Consider the following 25,879-nt stretch of genomic DNA (forward strand, 5'->3'; position numbering starts at 1 on the left):
AAAGGAAATTAGTCCATCTCGTGCATCTAGAAGTGCAGAAAGGTTTGGTGAATGGCCCCCACCGTGTCCTGGGGGGTGAGGGGGGTGGGTATCTGTGCTTGGCTATAGTGGTTTGGGAAGGGGTCCAGGACACTTGGACAACAGCCGAATTTGCATCCCTAACCCTTTGAGAACACACACAAGGTCTAAGACTGGTCTTGTCAAAGATACACTATGTGGAAAACTTGATTCCTGGGCCACGCAGGAGATATGGGACTGGTCACGTGGCTGTCCAAGAACTTTACACAAAAGGAAAATCCCGGAGCGGGGGTGGGGGTGGGGGTGGAGGATGTTGGTGCATTCTTTAATCCTGTGTCTTAGCACAAGGCTTCACCTCCTGCCAGACTTCACTTGAGTGCCCTGCCTCCTCTGACCCCTTCAGAGGACTCCTATCCATCCTTCAAGACCCACTCAAATGTGCCTTCCTCTCAAGCTGTTCCCAACGACATGACACTCCCACCTCGCATCCATGCGGCACTGGCCTGGCCTAGTCTTTTTTAAATTAGCTAATGGAACTGCTTTATTGGCATATCATTCACATGTCACACGGTATTTTCAACATTGAAAAGCTGTGTGCAGCCATCGCTACCATCAATCTTAGAACAATTTCTTGTATTCGTTACTACCTCCTATTTCTCCAACCCCAAGAAACTATGAATCCAGTTACTGTCCCGCCGGATGTACTTATCATGGATTCATCTCAAGAAGAACATACACGCAACAAAATAAAACAATAACAAACTAACACATAGGAAAACCTCAGTTGAAAAGTATCAATCCAACTGAGGAGCTGCCAACTGTTTCTAAGAAACAGTTTTACATAAACGTCCATACACAACAGCAATGCTGACTGTTCCACAATTTTGGCCGCACTTGTTATTGCCTACGTTCTTTAATAATGGTTATGAAGTGATAGCAGTTTTTTTAACCTGTCACACAGTTTAATCGTTCAGTCATATTAAGAAGACTGCATAATCACCATCACCATCAATTCCAGAACATTTCCTCACTGTTGTTGGCTCCTCATGTCCCCCATCCTCCCTTGCCATTCCCCTAGCCAGTTACTGGCTCTATAGATCTATCTGTCCTGGGTTTTTTATACAGAAAACCACACAAAACAAAACACAATCATACAAACTCATATGGAGCAAGCAAACAAAGAAACCAAATCCCAATGACAACCAGACAACACACAGAAAAATAGTCAGAGAATGTAGAAAATATTAAAAACTGGAACAACTTCAAGATGAGTCAAAAGGAAGATCAAACGATAGGACATTACATTATAATCTGACTAGATCTGCCACAATTGGCTTTCCATTGCTCTCTCTCTCTGTCAGCAGTGGCCTGGTTTATTCTAACAACTTCCTGGTCAATCTAAAGCCTGGCATCATTCCAAAACACAGAGCATGTGTCTCACTGCCCTCTGCGGACAACTTCTGGTTACCAAAGAGAGTGGCTCCCGAGTGTAAACAAGCAGCGTCACCAACAACAAGTTACTCCATTGCTGTCCACCTGACTCTGACCCGTGATGACCCATGTCTGCCCAGGGGTCACCCACCCAGCTCGGTCGAGCACAGGTCACTGGGTCCACCCTGTTTCTGACTCAGTAGGTCTGGGACGAAGTCTCCTAGCGCGCATTTTTATTTTTTTTATTTTTTTATTTTATCAATTTATTAGGGGCTCATACAATTCTTATCACAGTTCATACATATACGTACATCAATTGTATAAAGCACATCTGTACAGTCTTTGCCCTAATCATTTTTTTCTCCTCTATTTCTTTTTTTACATTTTATTAGGGACTCATACAACTCTTATCACCATCCATACATATACATACATCAATTGTATAAAGCACATCCATAGATTCCCTGCCCCAATCATTCTCAAGGCATTTGCTCTCCACTTAAGCCCCTTGCATCAGGTCCTCTTTTTTTTTTCCCTCCCTCCCCTTTCCCCCCTCCCTCATGTGCCCTTGGTAATTTATACCTCGTTATTTTGTCATATCTTGCCCTATCCGGAGTCTCCCTTCCCCCCTTCTCTGCTGCGCGCATTTTTAATACGGACCCTGGGCTTGCTGATACTACTGGCCTGACACACGTTTGGGGAACCACCGATCTGAAAGATCAAGGGCAGACTGTTCACTTGGCATGCAGGGCCTTCCACCAGGTGGCCTCCAACTAGTTCCACACCCTCATCTTTCATCACCTCCCTTGCTCCCATGCTAGTATCGCCATCACCCTATCACGGCATACCTTCCCTCCCTCCACACCTGTGCCCACGAAATCACTTCTGCGCGAAATTCCTTTCTGCTTTATCTTCCCAGTGCCGGCTCCACCTCCCTGAAGGTCTAAAACCTGAAGAGGACATTCACAGGGCCACCAAACACCAAAAAAGATGCTCAGTGTCACCAGTCCTCGGAGAGATGCGAATCAGAACCAGGAGAGGTAGCTTCACTCTCACTGGAAAGCAAGCAAACAAAATGGAGCATGACAAGTGTTGGCAAGGCTGTGGGAGAAACGGGAAGCCTTGTCCACTGTTGACAGGAATGCTCCTGTGGCAGTGTGGAGCCTCCTTGAGAACACTAAACACAGCAAGTCCCCTCCTAGGCATATGCTCAGCAGACTTGAGAGCAGAGATTCCGGATGAGACTTGTACAGCCAGTGGGTGGACACAACCTACAAGCTCAAAAGCAAACAAATATAAAAAAACAAAATGCGGTGCATATAAATATGCAATGGACTACTATTCAGCCCCTGGGAGAAAGGATAGATGGGTGTGGAGACATTATGCTAAACTAAATACCCAATCACAAAAGGACACATGACCTCATTGTTTACAAAGATAAGAAAAGGGTCAATGTATTCAGGTCAGAGTTAATGTGTAGTTGTCAGGAGCAGGAGGGGAGAGGAAAGGGGAGTCAGTAGTGAGGGAAAATCACATTGATTACAGGTAAGGTTGCTCAGCTGGTTAGGGTACTCGCTGTCAGTAAGTGGTGCACATGGAGAAAATTGAATTGGCAAAAGTTGTGTGACAGGCACATTTAGAAACAACAACAAACACAAGAGAGCAGCTTCTGAGGTTGTTTATGGACACCAAAGCATCTCATAGGATTTGGTTCCTTGGTTTGCAGGTTCAAGGTCATGGTTTCATGGGAATGCCCAGTTAATTGGCCTAATCACGTGCTCAGTGATTTTTTCTATGGCTTAAAGAGCCCTGGTGGCATAGTGGTTATGAATTGGGCTGCAACCCACAAGGTCAGCAGTTCTAAACCACCAGCTGCTCCGCAGAAAAAAGATGGGGTTTTTCCGTTCTCCCCTGTCCTACAGGGTGGCTGAGAGTCGGCAGTGAGGTGTTGTTGTTTTCTCCTACCGCTCAGTCTATTCCATAAAGCCTGGAGTCTTAAAGGCGTGCAAGTGGTCATACAAGGTACAACAACTGGTCTCTATTTACCTAAAACAACAATGGAGGAGTTAGGAATTGGAAAAATAAAACGAAACAAAAGCTCACCGTCATCCAGTCCATGCCAACTCATAGTGACCCTATAAGACAGGGTAGAACTGTCCCTGTGGGTTTCCAAGACTGTAGCTTTTTGTGAGAGCAGAAAGCCCTGTCTTTCTCCCATGGAGTGGCTGGTGGTTTTGAACTGCTGGCCTTGCAGTTAGCAGTCAATGCATAACCACTATGCCACCAGGGGGAGAAGTATGTGGAATGTGTAGCTCACTGCCCCCATGGATAACGTCCTCCTTTGCTAAATAACTGCACGGTGCCCAGCTACCTTTATTGGTCATTTTAACTAAAGAGTCTACAGAAGAATGTTGATCAAAAGGGGGCCATGCACAACAAAATCCAGCCTTTCTGGAATCCCAGCAGATTAGATGAATCCCTGACATGATTGCCTTGAAATAACCTTTACACATTAAACCAAAAAATATCCCCTGGAGTCATTTTAAAACCAAGCAATAGCTTAGTTCAACTAGATAGATAAGATAGAAAGCTTAGGGAGCAATAAAAGAAATAAAGTTTTTAGGAGAAAAAGAGGAGGTGGGCCTTTCAGAGTCTACAACAGCGGTTCTCAATCTGTGGGTCTTGACCCCTTTGGGGGTCAAATGACCCTTTCACAGGGGTCTCCAAATTCCTAACAGTAGCAAGCTGACAATTATGAGGTAGCAATGAAAATAATGTTATGGTTGGGGGCCAGCACACCATGAGGAACTGTATGAAAGGGTTGCAGCATGAGGAAGGTTGAGATCCACTGGTCTAAAAGGCACAAAAGGAGGCTGTAGGGTGGCTCCTAAGGAGGATATGAGAAACATTCTTGGCCATGAAGGACGGTACAAGATAAGCGGGTACCAGCCTTCAGTAACAACTTGGTACAAAACATTCTGGTTTATCTACTTAAACCAGCTCGGGAAAGCCACAGCCCACTGAAAATTGTTCTTTCATCAATCTGATCTTCCAGCTCAGCCACTTTCTCATGAGTGACCTCAAGCGAGGTCCTCTTTAGCCGCTTTGCTTCCCACTTCCTCCTGTAAAATGGGACTAAGCCAACCACCACCAAGAGTGACAAGTCGCATAATGCAAGCAGGGCTCATAGCAAGAGACCCAGCACAAAGCAGACACTCAATAAACTTGAGCTGCTTGAGGTGACCCAGGCTAGGAAGAAAGGCCTGATGACCTTCTTTCAAATATCAACCAGTGAGAGAGTCTATGGACCTCAATGGGCCAATGACCAACAGATTACAGGACTGGCTTGGAGCCAGTGGGTGGGGTCTCCATGAGCCAGGCTGACCTGTCAGCAGCTAACACCAACTCCAACATTGCTGGTGCTCTCCTTGGGTGCGGGAAGGCAATGGACTTGGCACACAACCCCCACCAGTAATGGGAGCAGATACCCAATAGGCATTTTCCTCAGTGAATACACAGTGTCATTCCACTCAAGGACGCACACTGAATGGGAGCATGGTGGGAAGGTGGGTGGGCCAAGGGGTGGGTAGTTGGGCGGGTGGGCCAGTGGATAGGTAAGGGGTGGGTGGACCAAGGAGTGAGTGGGTGTATGAGAGAGCTCCTTAGGTTATAGCCAATGTGGTTCTGCATGGCCAGTTTGGCAATAACACATATTTTAAACCTTAATTTTTTTTTTTACTTTTACGAATGTATCCTAAGGAAGTTCTCAAAACACCATGCCTACCCCCCTACCCCCTCCCTGCCAAAGCAAAGATGCCCAACATGGAGTCATCTATAACAACAATAACATAAGCAGCAGTCCCATTAACAGTTGCAGGGGTAGCTCTAGCCTGTCCCCGAGGGCCGCTGTGAGTCCACATCGCCTCCATGCAGAGGCTGGGTTGGTAAATGCCAGCCATGGAGGACAGTGGAAAATGGAGCCCCCGGAGCAGGGAACATGAACAGTAGATGTGTCCTCATGGACATGCAAACCTGCTGCGAGTTCATTTAAAATATAAATGGTACAACCACAGGCACGGTAGAAGTTCACCTTTTAAAATGTACATGTGTACATGTGTGTGTGCACAGAAAAATAAATACTCCAAACGTGATCCATGATTTGTTACCTCAGGAAGTAAACTTTGCATTTTTAAAATTTTTCTAAAATGCTCTATCCTTTGATGACCACCCCCACCAAAAAAAAAAAAAAAACACCAAAAGCAAACCAAACTCACTGTCATTGAGTCAACGCTGACTCACAGTGACCTCATAGGACAGGGTAGAACTGCCCCTGTGGGTTTCCAAGACTGTAACTGTTTAGAAGCAGGAAGCTGATAGCCAGTGGGGCAGTGTCACGCTCCTTGTCTCCTAGTCTCAGGCAAGGAGACAGGAGGAGAGGGCAGGCAGCCAGCTCTGGTAACCAGAGCTCCAGGCAGGGAGGAGGCAGCTGGGCCAGCTTCTCACCCTTTGCAGCATTTCAGTTTTCCAACCAGACAACACACAAAAACGTAAAACCACCCAAAGTTTTACCACCAGAGATAACTAACCGTAGACATCATTTGGAGTATATATTTTTCTAGATTTGCTTCTGCGCAGATACAAATAGTCTAAGTCCACCTTAAAAAACAAAGAAACATCCCGTAGGGTACGAATTAACCTTAAAAAAAATGATCCCTTTGAGGGGGCTTCAAAAAGTCCAGGGAAAGTTTCCATTATCTTTGAGTTCCACATTCCACAAACACCCCCCCCCCCCCAATTACCTAATGTTTAAGCAATGCTGAAGTGAGAGGGAAACCATCGCGTGGTTTCTAAAGCCATAGGACCCTCTGCTAGAGAAACAGAACTTTCCCACCCAGCACCGGTAATTCTGTTCCTAAAAGTCTGGCATTCTTTGCAAAAACAAGGAATAAACAACCAAGTGACTATTTTTTATTATTTTAAGTTTAATAAATTATAAAGCATCCTCTGTTGACTCCAACCCTCACATCAATCTCCTACATTCTAACCCAAGCCGTAAAACCTTATAAATGCTCACAGCAGAATATGAAATGTTTAAACATCACTGCTCGGACACCAAATGATGATTAGTCCCGATGCATGTGGCAGTGAACTGTTGCCGTGTGGGGTAATCTGACCGGGGCTGCTGTCAGCCCCTGCAACATCTGAGCTGCCCAGCCCTCCCAGTGACCCTCAGTTCCCCATTCAAAATGTCTACATGGGCGCCTGGCGCTCTTCCAGTTGCATTTAGAATTAACTGGAGCATTGTTCTGCACATCCTTGTGTTACAAATGGACCGAGTGTGGGGTTGTAAATAAGGCGGGTGCTCTATCAGGAAAGCACAGGGTGAGAAGAGGTTTGGAGAGAGCTGTGTGCTCTGAGCAGTTAGGTTTGAGTTGCTGAGAAGCATGACCTGGAAGTGAGGCAGGCTTGACCTTCTATGAAAGCTGGGGGTCTTTGGAAGTTGTGGGGGGATGCAGAGGTTGGAAGGTGAGGTTTCGAGTTGCATCTGCATTTTGCACGTCGGAGGACGAAGCTGCTACTGTTGCTAGGAAAGGCTCCCTGTGTTTGGTGCGGCTGGCTGTCGGAAGGGCCCCGCAGCCGCAGGGGCAGCAGAGGCACCACTGTGGCCATCAGTAAGACAGCCAACACAGCGAGCTCCTGGGGACAGCGAGCATTAGAACGGACTGTGAGGATGTATACACGACTCTTTTAAAAAGCGATTTAACTATGGAAGTGTATGAAATGTGAATGTTGTGCCAAGAAAATTATTTTTTAAAAAAGAAAGAAGCCAAACTTGACTTACGGTTACCGTGGAAGAAAGGGGAAGAGTTTTTGCTTAGGGAACAATTTGCTTGGTGGAACAATTTGGAGAGGGAGATCAATAATGGTTGTACAACACGAAGAATATAATCAATGGCACTGAAATATACATGTAAAAGTTGTTACATAGGAAAATTGTTCTGGTGTATATTTGTGCCAAAATTGAAAAAAAAAAATACCAATGAAGACAAGGAAGAAGAAAATGTTCTAAGATGGATTGTGGTAAAGATTGTACAACTCTTCTCAATAGGGCTGAACTAGTGGATCGTATGATGTGTGGGTGAAGTGGCTAGAAAACTGTTAAAAATCAAAACAAAACAAAAAACTGAGCACTTACCCGTGCCAGGCCCTGTTGTAAGCACTGAATATAAATTCAATCATTTTACCCTCATGAAAAATCCCCCAAGTTAGCACTCTTTTTACCCTCACCTTAAGCATGGGAAACTGAGGCACGGCCCGGCAAGAGCAGAGCTGGGATTGGGGCCAGCACTGGAAACTGAAGCACCTGCTCTGAACCACTCAGAGTTGGGGCAAAAGGGAGGGCAGGGGACCCAGAGCCCACCTACTTCCCTGGGCCCTGCCTTCAAAGGAAACCCTGAGAAAGATCTAAAGATGTCAGAACCAGACTCGGGGGCTCTGGATCAACACAGGTGGGGGCCTGCAGAGCCATGGTGGGGCCCCGAGGGGAGGGGACAGGGGGTGCAGAGGACCTGAAGGGGCCAGGCGGCGGTGTTCTTACCCACAGTTTCCCATCGTAGTAGTAGGCACCCAGGAGCTTCACGATGTAGGGGTGATCGCAGGTGGCCAGGATCTCGATCTCCACGATGTAGTCCTCCAGCTCCTCCTCACTCTTGGTCTCGATGACTTTGGCCGCAGCCAAGTCCCCCGTCTCCTTGTTCTTGGCCTGCAAAGCAGAGACAGCGGTCAACACGGCTCACGCAGGAAGCTGACCCTGGGAGGCCAGCTCAGAGTCCAGCAGGAGGTAGGGGCAGGGCGTGAATATGGAGGCCAATTTCCAGATGGAGACAGAAAAGCTCAACCGAGAGACAGCTGCGCTCCTCTGTGTCAGCACCCTGCTGCACCGTGTCAGCATGAGAAGCAGGCAGAGAAGCAGTGCTCTGTTCTTAAGGAAACGGTGTGGTACATCCAGATGCTGAAATACACAAAGTCTCACAGAGGAGTGTGGCTAACAGCTGGAGAGCTGGCCCAGGATTCCTGGTGCCCCCAAGCACTACAGAGCCCAACACTGCCTGGAGTCTGTGCCACACCCACCACACCTACCACCCAATGTGAGCCATAGGGTTTTCAAGGCTGACTTTCAGAAGCAGGTCGCCAGGCCTCCCTTCATAGTTCCCCTTTGCCTGGGAGCTCCTCTGAAGCCAGTGTAGCCTCAGAGCAGCAGGCAGCCTCAGTTGACAGTTACGGGTGACTGTAGCTGCCGTGCCTCAGCTGGGAATCGAACCAGGGTCTCCTGCGTGAGGGCGAGGTTTCTACTGCAGGCTATTTCTTGCGCATTCACAAATGGTCGCAGGTGTGTGTAATGAAAGGAAAACTCTGGAAAGACACACCCCATCCTGACAGTCGGCTGGGGCAGGATGGTGGTGGTGGTGGTGGTTCTGCTGCTGCTGATGTGGTACTTTCACCCTGTGTATTACACATGTTTAATAGCCAAGCTTCCGTGTGTTTATCAGCATCCTTTTATAAGCATGAGGAAAAACTTTTATGTCAGTGTTTACCAGTCACAGTGGGGCTGCCCTCTACAGGTCTCTCCCCTGGGCAAGGCAACTGCTTCTTATGAGAAAGACAGCGGAAATAACCATATAAAGGGGGCACACCAACCCACACATGAGCTGGGGCCCAGGACTGGGGGAGAAGTTGGGGGGGGGGGGGGACTCCAACTAGGAAGACCAGGAAGAAAGGCCTGTGATCTACTTCAAAGGCAGGTCGTTCCCTCCCACCATCCTGCTAGCCTTTAAAGGGGGGCTGCCCCAGCGCTGCAGGAGGTTCCGGCATTAAGACCACTCTCCCGACCATGACTTCCCCAAAGCGAGCAGCTCCACCTGCGAGCTAGTGCAGACAAGCATGCAAGCGAACAGACACCTGTAGCTTCCACATCAATTCTAACTCACGGTCACCCATGTGCTACGGAGGACAGTCGCCCCACAGGGTTCTCTGGGCAGTGATTGGTACAGGGGAAGATTGCCAGACCTTTCTTCCAGTGCACCCCTGGGCAGGTGTATACCACCCACCTTTAGGTTAGTTGCTGTGGTTGGTCCTGCGCATCCTCAAGTTGAGTCTGACTCATCACGACCCCATGCGTGAGACACACGGGGAGGACCGCCCAAAGACTCTCTAGGCTGTCATCTCCGGGGGAGGGAAGGTCCAGGGCCTTTCTCCCACCGAGCAGCTGCTGGGTTTGAACCACAGACCTGCCGGTTGGCCGCACAGTGCCTGACTCCTGTGTAGCCGGCTCCTTTTATGTGAACAGTTCAGTAAAACTGCTTGCCACCCAGGGGCCTAGCCAACTGCAGAACCCAGGGACACTGAGCCTCAGCGCGTGCTCGAGGAGGCTCAGCATGTTAGCCCCTACCGGGGCTCCTCCCAGAGGGATTTCCAAGGGCAAGTCTGATCACACTCCTGCTTACACGAAGGCTCTGGAGCCGGACTCCCCAAGAAACATGGAGGGCTGAGTCACTCTCGTGTGTCTGGCACACCAAGTCCATTCTTGTCCCCCCACGTGATCCTCACAGTGACCAAAGCAGCACCAAGTCTCCCAGTCTACAGGCACGGAAGAAGAAAGGCCTACTGATCTACCTCCAAAAACTATCCTAGGGGTGGAGCAGAGGTTCCCAAATTTGTTTGGTCGATCACCCACTTTTCAGGAGGGGAAAATTACTCAGTGCTGCTCTCCGCCACCCCCAACAAGAAAACTTCACCCTATAGCTCATAATCCAGGATAAAGTATAGGTACCTGGTTTTAGAGCCCCCTCCCACCCCACCCCAGCCTCAAATGTTCCTGCGTATCCCAATGGGGGGTGTCACCCATTTTGGGAAGCACTAGACTAAGGCGTAGATATGTGGATGAAGGAGAAAATGAAACTGTACCAAAAAAGGGAGTGGGGGCGGGGGGCGGGAGGTCAGGGCAAGCTACTGGGAGATTCGATAAGTTGTTCTAGATTGCTAACTGCAAAAAGAAAAATAGGCCCCTACTTAATTCACAATAAAAAGGTTGTTTGTTTTTTTTAATTAGCCAATCAAAATTCGATGGCTGGATATACCTGAAGGGAGCCCAAGTAGCATAGTGACTACGTGTTGGGCTGCCATCCAAAAGGTTAGCAGTTCGAAACCACCAGCCACTCCACCGTTTAGATGGGGCTTTCTATTCCTGTAAAGTGGTACGGTCTTGGAAACTCACGAGGGACGGTTCTACCCCATCCTACAGGGTTGGTTTTGACTTGATGGCAGTGAGTTTGGTTTTTTTGGGTTTATGTGTCCTAAGAACCGTGACACAAATAGACAGACGCACACCCGTGTTCATGGCAGCACTGCTCCCAAGGCAGCAGCTGCAAACAGCCTCGGAGTCCACCACCAGAGGAAAGGATATGCACATGATGCACGTCTCCTTATCCACGCAGCACAGGGAGGGAGGACACAAGGAGGCTGTCTGCTCCCGTGAACACTTACAGCCTCAGAAACCTGAGGGAACAGCTCGACCCTGGCCTTGAGGAGCACTGGGAGTTTCAATAAGACCCAGGACAGTGAGTGTCATCTTTAGGGTTCTCCACTTGGGCCCAAAGTCCCCAGCGCCCCTCGCAGTGGTAACAACACAGGCCTGCTTGTCACACGCTCACCCTGCACCAGGCCTGCTCTTCCTTTTTACATCTGAACACATTTATCTTCTCCATGAGCCCTTGTGGAGGTGCTGCTCTCACCCCACCTAGGCCGGGCAGAGCCGCCCAGAGAGCCATGCTGCAGAGCTGGAGTGGGGGCCAGGCAGCCAGGTTCCTCTGAGCCCAGTCCAGGGGAGGGACATTCCCTGGGGCCAGACCTCCTCCTAGAATTCACCCTGCTCACTCGGCCCCACCTCAGCGTCCACGGAGTCCTCCCCGGAATACTCAGACTGAAAGCTTGCTCAGCAGGCCTCAGGAACCTGTCATCAATGTCTCTATCACCTGTGCCTCCCTCTCTCGCATACACACTAACTGATGGGCACCTGTCTTTGCGCTTCTCATATCGCTGACTGCTTTCCCACCCCTACAACAGACTGTCAAAAAACAGAGCACTTTTCTGAAGGTTTTGTTGCATTTTCATAACTCAAGAATGGAAGTGAAGAAGCACGAGGGAACAGGGTGTGTGTGGAGATATTAGCACTGAATAATTGATCTTTCTCTGAGTTCAAAAGCTCCTAGAAAAAGCACTTCGCTGTGAGTCGGGGGAACGGACTTGCTGGCAGGAGTCTGGATTTTGCTTTGTCCACATATGTGTGAGTAACTTCTCTGCACACCCACGAGACACGACAGGAAGGTGTGGGGGGGGGGATACAGAGTGTAAGCTGGGGCCTTTAGCCAAGGCAACCACCTTGACCTCCAGGTCTCTAGGTCCATCCAGAGTAGCACTAGCAGCAACCTGAGACCTTCCACTCCTGAGCGCTGGGAAGGAAGCTATGCCGCACCTCTTCCTGGGCTTCCTGGAAAGGTGTGGGAGGCCCTGATGGGGATGATTTTCCAAGAGCACACAAGACCTGCCTGAATCCTGAGGGGAAGTGCTGACCACAGGTGGGACTCCAGTGGCCAGCTTCCCGCCAGTGTCAACAGGGAGGAGCTGCTGCCCAGCCTGCTTTGGGTCCCCCAGAGCCCAGGGCCCACCAGAGCGGCGGAGGGAGCAGAAAGCATGGGCCAGAAAGTGCCTTGGGAGGGCTGCAGGTGAGAGAGATCCTGGGCTGAGCCTCCCAGGCCCACCCTCATCTCCAATAACACAGCGACACGGCTCCACGAGTTCACAGGCCCGTGGATGACGTGCGGCAAATCAGCACACACTCCTCCCAGTGGCTGTTTGAGAGAGGTGAGACGGTACCCCACCCCCACTCACCCACATATAACGTGCCCACAAAGAGCCTGCACACGTGGACGGCATGCACTGTGTACATAAGAGACAAACCCAGAGGGGGGCGGGGGAGCTGCACAGTTTACAGAAAACATAAAACGCATGTGTTATTTGTATGTAAATACAATCATTTACTAAAAGAAGGGTTTTACAAATATTATACATCATATATCTATATCTTTTCCCCCAGCATTATATTTTGTCTTCTGTGTGTAGTCTTCTGGAAGTTAACTTGGCCTTTCAGATCTAATTCAAGTATCCATGAAAGGCAGTGTTTTGAGAATGCCTGTGAACTGATTTAATGTTCCACACAGACAAGGCTCACAGTATTCTTGCAGGAAGAGCCGAGGGGGATGTCCTAGAGACCAACAGGAATGGACTGCGACACACGCAGGTGCACACAATCCACTGGAGAACGCCGAGGCTGGCTTAGCCGAGCCCCAGCCATGCTGTTTCCAGTGTCACCCCTGCCCTCTTCTAAAAACCAAATCCAGGTAAAGCTGGGAGATGCTCGCCCGATCTTTGCTAAGGGAAGAGGGTCTTCCCTTCTGCTCTCGGGTGTCAAGGAGGGCCTGACGTGTGAAACCCGTGTCTGGCGCTCACTGCTGCTTCCCGTGCCCAGGGATTTCCAAGAAAGCAAGTAGTTGCCTGTGATTCAACCCCACCTCAGCCCCTTTTCTTTTCTAGACTGCCACCGAAGGCGTGTCTCCATGTCAGCTATGAACAGCATCTGGGATCTTCCGTAAAGATGCAGCACCCAACACGTTGGTGCTGGGCCTGGGTCACACGCACACTACTCCATTCCTTAGGTCCTCGTGCCCTTTATCACCATTGTAACTCACAGAGCACACGCGGGTCTTTTCCCCGCTTTAAGGAAACTCAGGGGAAACTGCACTCACACAGTACCTTTCGGGTTACCGTATACCTACTTCAGCAGTGTTTTGTTGTGTTGTGTTTTTGTAGGCTCCCTCTGACTCAACTGAGTACATAAAGTGTTACATGTTATTACTGCTAAAGATACAAAGACAGAGCGTGGCTTGTCCAAAACCACGCTCTCCCACAGCCTGGTGAAGGCAGCGACCCAGCACCGCGGACAAAAGGATGACACACATGGTGCACTCAGTGACTAAACTGAAAAGCCGGCAGTTCAGGCCCGCCCAGCTGCAGCGCGGAAGAAAGGTCCGGAGGTGGCAGCCATGCAAACCCCCTGGAGCTGTTCCACCTCCACTCTCTGCCACCCGGGTCTCCAGGATCAGAGTCGAGCCACCGCAGGGGCGGGGGGGAGGCTGTTCTGTGGCGGTTGTCACAATTTACAGATGAGAAGGTGTGGTTCAGAGAGGCCCCTCACCTTGCGTCACACAGCAAATGGACAGTGCAGGCTGGATCCACACACAAGCCGACCTGACTCAAGGAGCCTGGGCTCCCAATCACTTCCCAGCAGCCACTTCTTGGCCAATGCTCAGCAGGCCCCGCTGGCCTGTCTGTCTCCCTGTTACAGATCATGCAAACCATGGCCAGCAGCAAACACTCACACTGGCTGCGCGCTTGGCAGCTGCAGGCTGCCCCGCTGCCAGAAGCTAATTGGCCCACAGGCCATTAAGGCAGGTGTTATCTGTCACGCCCATTTCCTAACCGAGGGGCATCAGGGCACACCCAAGGCAGTGCGTGGCAGTCTCTGGAGTCCCAGCCCGTGCTCTGTTCACTGCACGGGGCGGCCAGGAACCGGCATGTGCCCTACCCACTCACTTGTTCATTCAACCATGATTGTGTTGTTCGTTGCTGCAGCCCCGACGCACTCACCATGACCCCGTGCACAAGAGCAAGAGCCGCTGCCATTTCCTGCGCTGGGCCTCTGCCACTTTCACCATCACGGCAGCGCTCCGGACATTGTGCGGCCACTGTGTACTCTGGGTGGCTTCCAAGTGAGGGGCCACAGGACTGAACAAGATCCTGGTGTGATCCACAGGGTTTTCATTGACCACTTTTCAGAAGGAGGTCGCTGCCTTCCTCTGTCTGAGTCAGAAGCTCCCCTGTCCACAATGGCTGACGCGGCTAGAGTTTGGAATACCCACGGCATGGCTTCCAGTATCACAGCCACACGCAAGCCGCCACGGACGTCGCCGATGGGGCCCCCTTATGTCTGCGGCTCTGTTCTAGTGAACCAGGCAGTTTCTGCTTGCATGATGAACTTGTCTACACGAATCACTGATCTTCTCAGAGCATAATGTACCCTTCCCTCTCCCCACCCCCTCAATGGGACCAACCCAACGTCATTCATTCTCAGTTGCTATGGGGCAAGGGAGCTGCTTCCACCTCCATATCTACAACTCATCCTGGCCAATCAAAGCATTGCATTTTCCCTTTGGCCACAATGACTGGCTCAGGAGGAAACATACGATCAAGTCAGCCAATGAAATGCACCTTCAGAGCAGGTGCTGCCAAGCCCTGGGAGACTACAGTGGGAGATGGCTGGCTGGAAGCTCCTCCAGGGTAGCCTGAAAATGAACCTCACCAGGCAGTAGGACAAGGAAAAGAAGGGTACAAGAGGACACAGGTTGATCCCCTTGGCCCACCTTTCTGACTCTGTTACAATTCTGTGCAGGGGCTTTTACAAGGAGTTCCTGGGTGGCACCAACAGTTAATGTGCTTGGCCGCCAACCACAGGTTGGTGGTTCGAGTCCACCCAGGAACCCCAGCCATTGAAAACCTTACAAAGGCCAGTTCTAGTTGGACACACACACAGTGGCCATGAGTCAGACCCTTGAATAAGAGAATGGGGGCTCAGAAAGGTGAAGTCACTTGCGCCAGGTCACAGGGTAGGTCAATGGCAGGGGTGGGATTTGAATTATGATCTACGCATCTTCAAACTCCATGCCTCTTCAAAGGTGCAGCCCAGGCCTGTTTCTCCCTCTGGGTAGGGGTAGGGTGGGGAAATGCTACTCCAGCTCTCCCTGTGCTGGTGGGAGGGCAACCTGGGAAGGAGGTGGGTCCTGGGAAGCTAAGGGGGGTCCAAGTAGACAGGGCATGTGGGAGTTGGCCGGCCAGGAGTGGCAGAAGGAACAAGTGGCTATCTGTGGTCTCTGACGTCCGTCTCTCCCACAGCTGAGGCGAGGTCGGGGTCCAGCGAAGGGCGAGGGAGCCCAGCCCTCTGGGAAGTGCTGGCCAGCAGTGACGAATGCCGCAGCCCACACCCTCGAGAGCCAACACACAGTGGCCACTTGTGTTTTCTGGCCTCTGCGGGAACAATCCTCCCCCTTGTGCCCACACAGGGCTCTGCCAGGAGGAGGTAGGGAGAACCTTCCCAGCTAGGGGCCATGTTCCACCCAAGGGGCCCAGTCGGCCAGACAGGGGCTGGGGGGAGGGGCTTCCTGACAGGGACATAGCAGCCTGCATGGGACAGCCCCGGGGTCTCCTCTCCTCTTCTCAGGAGTCAACGTGAGCACAGAACTTAGGGAGCAGGAAGCAGGCTAGCCCGTCTCCCTAAACGCTCTTGATCTCCCATTCCTCACCCTGTGCCCGAGGGAACGGCATCCACAGGGGAGCGGAGACCCCAGGTCCAGTCCAACCAGCTGTCTCAAACATTAAAAGTGTGAATGAGAGGGCTGCTGAGAAATTACTCCTGCAGGGGGGGGGGGGCACAAAAGCCCTGACTACCACCTGTACCCCCCTGTAGGCCCCAAACTCAATTTCCTTCAGGAGCCAACTTGCCCTCATTCTCAGTCCACAGCGAATTTGAGGCGTGAAGCCAGCCCCCCTCCAGGCACACGGCCTAGGCCCGGTCACGGTCACAGTCACAGCCTCTGGCTCAGGCCATGTGGTCCGGGACACATCACCTGAGCGGTAATTGTGTTGTTTTCCTTTTGTTTTGTATTTTTGCTAAAGTGACCCGGAAAGACACCTCTTCTTTCCCCATCTGTCACCACCATCAGCTGTGGGCAGGCGGGCCAGCCCAGGATTCACTGCAACTGACCCCTGTGGGTGTCAAGGAAGAGCTGTACTCTAGGGTTGTCAGTGACTGACTTTGAGGATGCGGATTGCCAAGCCTTGCTTCCTAGTCTGACGGAGTCTGGAAGCTCCCCTACAATGCATCCACCAAGGGTGAGCTGGCTGACCTTGGAAAGGCTAGCAGTATAGCTTCCAGCCTCCAGACTGGAAGGAGGATACGCTGAGAGACGGGTGTGGGTCACAGAGGTGCGGGCTCACCTAAAACTCCCTCAGTGTGTCACGCCTGGCCTCGGCAGGGCGTGCGGAACACTTTTCTAGCAGGAAAAAGACACCGAGTGGGTGCAAAGACCAGGCCGAGGAACCTTTCTGGGCGATTGCTTACTACTGAGGTCTCCTAGCAACCTGGCTGCTCCCAGCCGACCTGTCAAGTGAATAGCAGGCGTGGGGGCCATTGCCAAAGACTGGAGTGGTCTGGCTGAAGGTTTCCCTTTCCCTCTTCCTCCTTCTTTTGGATGGCCCTCTCGGGCATAGGTCAACCATGGCGGGCGCAGGCCCCAGGAATCAAGCAGGGACCAAGCGGGAGCTCGGTCTGCTCTCCACAGAACATGCAATACATTAATGTTTGTATGCTGCCAACTGCGGGAAGGGATTCTGACCCTATTAAGGAGAAAGGAATCTGGCTGGGGGGGCTGGGGTCACACGGAGCCAGCTACATGCAAGGGACAGCCAAGTGTGAATTCAAGGAGGGAGGTCTCAGGTCAGCAGGCACAGCCAGAGCAGACAGCCAATGTCAGCCTTCGGTTCCAGGCCCCATAAGGGCCCTGGCTGGCAGGGACACACAGTCTAGGAGGGGAGCCTGGCCTTCCAGGGGCAGGGGTCACTGTGAGCTTCAGGACAAAACAGGGCCGAGAGAACTCCCCGGCTCTCTCAGACCCTAGGGACCACCCCGCCCTTCTCCAACAGATGGGCTTCCCACCTGCTTCTCCTGACGAGGAAAAGTGACCTGTCCTAGATCGCACAGTCAGGCAAGTGGCAGCAAGTCTCAAACTCAGGTCTGGCTCTGTCCAGTGTCCGGTCCCCTCAGCAGTCCAGGGGAGTGACATCTCCAGGGGCCTCCCACTCAGATGTTTCCAGTGCCAACCCTCCTTCCCTAACCCTCCACCACCTGCAACACGAAACCCTCCACAGTTCCCTGCCCCCCACCGACAGAGCCCACACTCCCCCAGCACAACCCTCTCGCTCTGCCCTGGCCCACCTTGATGGGAGTCCTGCTGATGCAATGGGCCCAACCACGAGGTCAGAAGCTCACACACCAAGCGCTCCTCAGGGGAGAGAGGAGGCATTCTGCTCCCATGGAGACTTGCAGTGTTGGAACCCCTGGGAAAGCAGCTCTACCTTGTCCTGGTTGCTGGGTCGCTTATGAACTGGGATCGGCTCAAAGGCAGTGTGTTGTTGCTCATTATTATTCTTTTCAGACCCTGCTAGAGCCGGTCCATCAGGCTTCCTTCCCTCTTCCACGCTTTCTGTCATGCTTTACCCATCACTTTTTGGAATCTCTTTCCCATCCCTGGACTTCACCACCCCACCACGTGGCACTCCGTCAGCCACTCCAGGAAGTCTTCTTTATCCTGGAGCTTCTTCGTAGCTCATGAAGGTTTCCGCCACAGCCGGGAGCCACCGTCCCTGGTCTCCACGGCTTCTCTCTCACCCTGCTGTCAGCTCCTGAAAGACCAGCTATGCCTGTTTAGTGTTCATCTGCCCCACAGAGCCTGACCACGTGGACTGTGGGCTATCACTGCTGAGGTCCAAGGGATCTGGGCAGAGAGCAGGGATCATCATTACATGCTTACTTGTGTTTTATGGACTATGCGACAGCGTTTGACTGTGTGGCTAACGAGTTACGGGCAACACTGTGAAGGATGAGAATTCCAGAACACTTCATTGTACTCATGTAGCTACAAAGAACAGGAGGTACTATTTGGGGAAAAAAGAAAAGAAAAAAAAGAGATAGTATTTGGAACAGAACAAGAAAATACTGCATGGTTTAAAAGTCAGGAAAGATGCTTGTCAGGGTTGTATCCTTTCACCATAGTTATTCATGAGCAAGGAATCCAAGATGCAGGACGATATGAAGAACACGGCACAAGGATTGGATGAAGACTCATGAACAACCTGTGACATGCAGATGGCACACTTGCTTGCTTAAGGCCAAGAGGATTTGAAGTACTTACTGATGAAGACCAAAGAATATAGCCTTCAGGATGGATTACAACTCAGCGTCATAATAACCACAGAAAAGATGGACGTTGTCAGGGTTTCATTTTACCTGGATCCACAATCAACACCCAGGGGAGCAGCAGTCAAGAAATCAAATGACAGCAGAACTGCTGCTCGAGGCCCCGCTAAAGTGTTCAAGAGCAAACAATGCTTCTTGGAGAACTAAGGTGCACCTGACCTAAGGCCTGGTATTTTTAACAGCTCTGTATGCATGTGGAAGTAGGATGATGAATAAGGAAGACTGAAAAATAACTGATGCATTTGAATTATGGTGCTGGTAAAGAATACTGAATATATCATGGACTACCAGATGGATAAACAAATCCTTCTTGAAAAAGGCACAATCAGAATTTCCTTAGAAGCCAGCATGGTGGGACGTTGTCTCATATACTCTGGACATCAGGAGAGACCAACCCCTGGAAAAGGACACCATGCTTGGTAAAGCAGAGGGGTCAGGCATCAGGATGGTGATATTGGGGCAAGACCTGGCAGCAGGTTGTTCTGTTGCATGCAGGGTCGCTATGAGTCAGAGTTGATGTGATGGTACCAACAACAACAGAGCCTGGCACTGAGCAGTCCATGGAGGATGGAAAGCAGGTAGATGGAAAGATAAAGAATGGTTTTTTAAAAAAGGAGGAAGGTGGGTGAGTGAATAGATGGGTGGGTAACAGAGTAAATGGGTGAGTGGGTTGGTAGACAGGTAGATAGGTGGGAAAATGAATGGGCAAGTGGGTGATGGGTACAGGATCGGTAGATGGACAGGTGGGTAAATGGGAGAGAGGTTGGGTAGACAGGGGGATGGATGGGAAGATGAAGGAAAGGTGAATGAATAGGTGGATGAGTAAATGGAAGAAGAGATGAATGCATAGGAAAATGAAAGAGAGCCTAAGTGAGCAGAAGGATGGATGACAGATAGATGGAAGGCTGGAAGATAAATGAGTGAATGAGGAAACATATGTGTTACATCAAGGAGGTGGGCAATCATGAAGCCTTTTCTCTTTTCTCAATTGCACGTGAATCAACCTATGGTGGCCAAGTGGAAAAATGCCTGATAAGGTGAGTGGATGGGTCCATGAAGGGCCCACTGATGGACAGATAAATGGGAGAGAGGTTGGATAAAGACCAGTGCTTGGCTCGGTACTATAGCCAAGTATGATAAGTTATTTTTACAGGTACATATTCTACCCCATCCACTGTCCTATTTTGACAAATTTAGAAATGAACAAAGTCCCATCAAATGACACAGCATACAAATAGGACAGGATTAGATATTAAAAGACCTAGGTTCAAGGGCTAAGTCAAATGCTTAACTGCTAAGTGCCCTTGGGGAAGCCTGGAGACTATCCTCCCAGTGTCCTAATGGAGATGTGGGCAATTCCAAAGGCACATGGGAAAACACAGACACCATGGGTTAGTCAGTCACCACTGGTTGTTTCTGTTCTCCCTTGGGAGTGTGGGAGGGAGTGAGGAAGTGTGTTTTAAAGCTTAAAACCATGCTCCTCTTGTTCATCAGCATGCCTATTATTGGAGGTACCCTCTAGTAAATACTCAATAAGTATTATTAAATAGTGTATGAATGGGTATTTGTGCCTCCCCATACACCCACCATGTAAGAGGGAAACAGAGTGTGACGAGAGTTAGCTTCGCCCCCACCCCACCCATAGTTAGGTTCTGGGTCTCTGTTCCCTGGCACAGAGGGAGGAAGAGCTTTTGATGGGCCAGGATGCTCAGTTAACCAGTCCTGCTGAGCAGAGAGAAGCCTCGTCCAGATCAATAACTGCAGTGCCAAGTTTCAGCTTAACGACAACTGAGACAGTTGAGTTTCAGAACAAGCGACACTTTAGAACGGCCAAGCTTATGAAGCACAAAAGAGAGGAAAGATCCAGCTTCCAGAGACGCGCATTTAATACCCTGTCCCATGGAAGCTCTTCTGGGCCAGCAAACAGAACGAAACTCAAACAAGATTGGCCCCAATGATCCTAAACCATGACCACAGTCAAAATCCCAGGCCACCTGCCCAACTTGGCAGGGTTGGGGGGCCTTTGGATGGCAGGTCATCAAAAGTGATGGAAATCCAACCGATGTACTGCTCACAAAGGCAGCAGGGAAGGTGACCAGGGCGCCACTTCCCTGACGCCACAGCCCCAAGCTTTCCCAGAAGCAGGGCCGCGAACAGGCTCTGTGCTAAGTTATTAGAGTGTAGAAGTCAGCAAAAGGTCCCTGGGTGGTGCTAACTGCTAACTTGAAGGTTGGTGGTTCAAACCTTCATAGCAGCCCCACAGAAAGCGGGGAGGGGGATGGGGGGGAATCTGTTTCCATGACGAGCACAGCCAAGCAACCCTGTGACACGCAGCCCCACTCTGTGACAGGCAGGGTCACCCAGAGTCACAATCCACTTGACAGCAACGGGTTGATTCTTTGAAGTCAGGGTGGGCTCAGGACTCTAAGCACAAAGGTAGAAGGAAGGAAGGCCACATGCTTATCGAGGGCCTCCTATGTCCTCCCCAAGGTGTCCTGGCGGCATAATGGGCTACGTGGTGGGCTGCTAACTGCAAGGTCAGCAGTTTGAAACCTCCAGCCACTCTGTGGTTTCGATGGGGATTTCCACTCCCTAAATTCCCCCCCCACCACCACTATCATGATCTCAATTCTATCTTACAAATCTGGCTGGACCAGAGGATGGACACTGGTACAGATAGGAATGGGAAACACAGGGAATCCAGGACAGATGAACCCTTCAGGACCAATGGTGAGAGTGGCGATACTGGGAGGGTAGAGTGGAAAGGGGGAACCGATTACTAGGATTTACAGATAACCTCCTCCCTGGGGACGGACAACAGAAAAGTGCTGTGAAGGGAGATGTCAGACAGTGTAAGATATGACAAAATAATAATTTATAAATTATCAAGGGTTTGTGAGGGAGGGGGGAGCTGGGAGGGAGAGGGAAAAAATGAGGAGCTGATACCAAGGGCTCAAGCAGAAAGCATATGTTTTGAGAATGATGAGGGCAACAAATGTACAAATGTGCTTAACACAATGAATGTATGTATGGATTGTGATAAGAGTTGTACGAGCCCCCAAGAAAATGGTTTATATTGAAGAAAAGGAAAAAAAAAGAAAAGGAATTAAACCCATTAAAAATGAAAAAAAAAAAAAGATTTACAGCCTTGGACACTCACAGGAGTAGTTTCACCCTGTCCTACAGCCTCGCTATGAGTGTGCATTGCCTTCGTGGCAGTGTTCTTTTGGTAACGTCCCGTACCAGTCAAGCACCTTACATATGTCATCTCACTTCACCTCAACTCGGGAAACATGTCCTGTCACCAGCCTGGTTTTCCAGACAGTCCCCAAAGTGAGAAGGGTTGAAGTTGGTCCCCAGTTCAAGGGCAATCATGCGTTGTGTCCTATTTTTCACGATTCTGGAAGTAACAGGAGTCCCCATGGGGGGCCACCAGTGAAGCCCTCACCAACTAATGGAGGGAGGGTTAGTTGGGGGAGTCCCACTGTGAGAAGGCCCAGGACTGTCCAGTTGGTTCCCGCTCATGGCGACCCTGGCAGGAAGCGAGGAAACACTGCCCGGTCTGCCCCTCCTCCCAGCTATCCTATGTTTGAGCCCACTAAGCGACTTTTGAAGAGCCAGTCATTGAAACTTCATGACATTAAGACTCTGATACCCATTGGGGGTGCTAGGAATTGGGGTCAGCAAAAACAAAACAAAACACCAAAAAAACCCGAAGCTGGGTTTTTGTTTTGTTTTTACGTCTTACTGGCATTTCATCCACATATCATAGAATTCAGCAGTTCAGTCTTATCAAGAAGAGTCGAAGAAGCCTTACCACAGTCAACTTTAGAACATTTCCTTCTTCCTAGGATTCCAGGCTATTGTGCATTATTTCTTAATTGTAGTAAAAATATGCACAATAAAACACTCTCCACCTCACCAACTTCTCCATGTGTCATTCAGTGCCATTGACTAGACTCCTCGTGCTGTGCACCGCAATTGATCTCCTTTGACAAGTTATTCCACCACCCTCAGCATAAACTCGACGGCCCCTGAGCAAAACTCCTCCTCCTGCACCCACGGTAACCACTTCTCAACTCGGCTCGGTTCTGTGTTCCAAGTAATGTACCCTCACGGCAGAAAATTGTCCAATGGTACAATGGAGCCGAGCCAAGCCACCCAGAGATATTCCCGATCTGAGAACCTCCCCCTAGGATTGTTCCTGGTGTGGCGATGCCTGACTGTTTGGCAACCACCTACGGCCGGGTGACCCTGGCCCTGCTCTCTTTCAGTTTCCTCATTTGTCCAATAAAGATGTCGATAGTTCCGGACGGTGGGGCTGCAGCGCCCATTCAACGAGTGAAGGCTAAACAACAGGCTGGGCCCTGCGGAAGCTGTCCATGTGTTGCCTCTCTTCCCAAACCCAGTCTTCTGTGCTTGATGGAACCCCATCAACGGAGCTGCCTTTTGGATTTGCCTCTAACAAGCAGTCATGAGCAGCCCTTTGGATCACAAAGCCCTCGTTGACACGGCCCTTGCTGGCTGCGGTCGCCTGTTCCATCGGCTCCAGGGGACATCATTTGCCTGACTGTCCCCCAGACACGTTGGAGAGCTGGACTATATTAAAAAAAAAAACTATGAACAAATTCCCATGCACACTGCACATATCTTATTTTTGAAGTAAGAAAACAAGCGGGGCAAAAACACCCGGCAGGCTGGATAAATGTCCTCAGAGGCTATGGTTTGAGGACACCTGGGCTGGGGCCTGGATTTACATGCTGCCAAGCAGTCTTCCAAACGCCTGGGTCAGTTTCTAAGCCCCACATGCACCCACACACTCACTAACACTAACACAACTTAGATGGAAAGCCAGGCTCAAGGGAATTCCGCCATGTCCTGGCTCTGTATCCTTGGCTCCAGGCCCCATAAGATGGCACATATACTGGATTCCCTGAGCCCGTCTCGGATGCATTCAGTTCAGTATCCATCAGTCTGGGGTCTTCCTGCTTCATCTTCCTGCTTCCTGTTCGTCAGCCCCTGCATCTACAGGAGTCAGAAGAAGCCTCCAGCTGACATCTCACTCACGGCCTTAACCAATCAGACTGGGCTTAGCCCCTTCGACAACTGTGCAAGCCATTTACTGATAGAAATCTCTTTCTAGGTAAGTAGCTTTTCTTTTTAAAGACTGCAGGTATAAATATGTCTGATATCCCATGTATGAGAGGTGCTGCTATCACATTTCTGTAGACAAGGAAGCCGAGGCACAGAGCGGAAAGGTCACTTGCCTAAGTTCACCCAGCAAGTCAGAGTCTTAGCTGGGATTCACCGGGCAGGACGAGCACCATGACCGGATCAGGAGCCTCCGTGGCAGGGCTGGTGCACAGAGAACAGGGGTGCCCCAAGGGTCTGCTTTGGGGCACACTGCTGAGCAGCTGTGGAGAGCCATGAAACACCACGGGCAACTGGACGTACAGGCTGCCCTCCAGTGGGGTCCCTTGTCACCTCAACTCAGCCCCAAAAATGGGAGCTCCAGGACACAGGAGGAGGACTGAGCAAGAGCCCACCCAGACGCCAAACAGAGGGAGAAACAAACTTGGGGTCCAGCAGGGAACTGCGTCAGCTCTACCAGGGCCACGAGCTCAGAGTCACAAAGCCACCGAGGGCCAAGAATCAGCCTGGCTCCAGACCGGAATGGCTAGAGCTCGCCAAGAAGGTGGGCACAGAGCAAGGCTCAGAGTTCCAACACTGCATCCTCTTCTTCGGGGACATGGACACTGCTTCCCCGTCGTCCTGCCCTCGAACAACTGGCCGTGGGCAGGCACAGAGCTGTGATCTTCATACTGGCTTTCTGACCTTGAATGCTGGGATGGGAGCCTTCTTTAATGCCATCAAATCCACATGTCTCTCATCATAACACACAACGGATCTTAGTCTGAGCCCCATTCAGCACCCACCCAGGAGCAGCCTCCAGCTTAACAAGCAAGGCAGGGTGGGGCGGAACCACAGATCTCAGGGCTCCTGCTCGTCCAGCTTCAGGAAGCCAGACACCTATCTAGTCAAACGGCAGCAACCGCCACCCACACAGGAACAGCAGTCATAGGGAGGGCCCGTGGCTTCCCACCAGGCACGGTGCTGTGGGCCCCTCTGTCGTCAGTCCTGCCTTGATTCTCATGTTGCAGCCCCAGAAACGGAGGCTCACAGAGGAGCCCTGGTCAACTGGCCTGACACAGTTCAGAGACAGCATTCTCCATGTGGCTTGGGTGAGGAGCGACTGGGGTCTTGAAAACTCATGGTCTCTGATGTCTGGCGGTGACAATAGGGATGACAATGGAGGACACATGGAAACAGTTGTTTCAGTGGAGTAAAACCAAAGTCAAAATTCACTGCCATTGAGTCGATTCTGACTCACAGAGACCCTGTGGGTTTCTAAGACTGTCACCCTGACGGTGATGGAAAGTCCCAGCTTTCTCCTGAGGAGCGGTTGGTGGTTTCAAACTGCTGACCTTGTAGTTAGCAGCCCAACACATAATGCACTATGCCACTCACCAGGGCTCCTTCCATGGACCACACAATGCCTGTCTCTACAACCTGGAGACCAGAAGAACTAGATGGTGCCTGGTTACACGACCAACTGCTCTGAAAGAGATCACATTGGAAAGTCCTGGATAGAATAGGAGGAAAATATGGTACAAAACTCCAAATGTAGCCCTTAGGGCACACTTCAGGTCTTAAAATAAACTCACCCTTCTGGTTCAATTCACAGCCAAACAACACAAACGCCTGTAAGTGGGGCAATAATACTAGAGAGGACATCAAGCATTTGACATCAAAAGGGCAGCATTTGCCCAAGTTCAGGATTGGGAAAGATGGAGGGATGGAAACTGGAAACGCTGGAATGAGTCATGGTACACTGAAGGGGTAGAAATGAATGAAACAAAAAATGCTTATGAATTGCTGAATGTAAAACTGCTGATCTGCTCTGTACTCCTTCACCCAATTCACGACGCCAAAGTTAACAAACGGAAATGGAGGCACAGAGGTGAGATGACTTGGCCAGGGTCACACAGCGAAGGAGTTGATGGAGCCAGAACACTCAGAGCAGATTCTGGCCCCGAAGCTGAGCCCACCTAGGGAGCATGAGGACGCTGGGCCCGGCGTCCGTGCTTCCTGTTAGCAGATACTGATCATCTCCTGTGAGCTGGCACTGGTCCAGATGTGGGGGGACATACAAGGGAGATGGATAAC

At 50.6% G+C, this 25,879-nt stretch overlaps 1 protein-coding gene across 1 annotated transcript in view; it reads right to left on the reverse strand.

Annotated features, from left to right (window-relative positions):
- STK10 (serine/threonine kinase 10) overlaps positions 1 to 25,879 on the reverse strand; it is a 140,488-nt gene that overhangs the window by 101,514 nt on the left and 13,095 nt on the right. Inside the window, exon 2 of the mRNA XM_075541947.1 lies at positions 8,048 to 8,212. Within this exon, the coding sequence (XP_075398062.1) occupies positions 8,048 to 8,212 (165 nt within the window). The remainder of the gene's footprint in view (positions 1 to 8,047; positions 8,213 to 25,879) is intronic.

Source organism: Tenrec ecaudatus, chromosome 2 (genome assembly GCF_050624435.1).
Source record: "Tenrec ecaudatus isolate mTenEca1 chromosome 2, mTenEca1.hap1, whole genome shotgun sequence".
Lineage (NCBI taxonomy): Eukaryota > Metazoa > Chordata > Mammalia > Afrosoricida > Tenrecidae > Tenrec > Tenrec ecaudatus.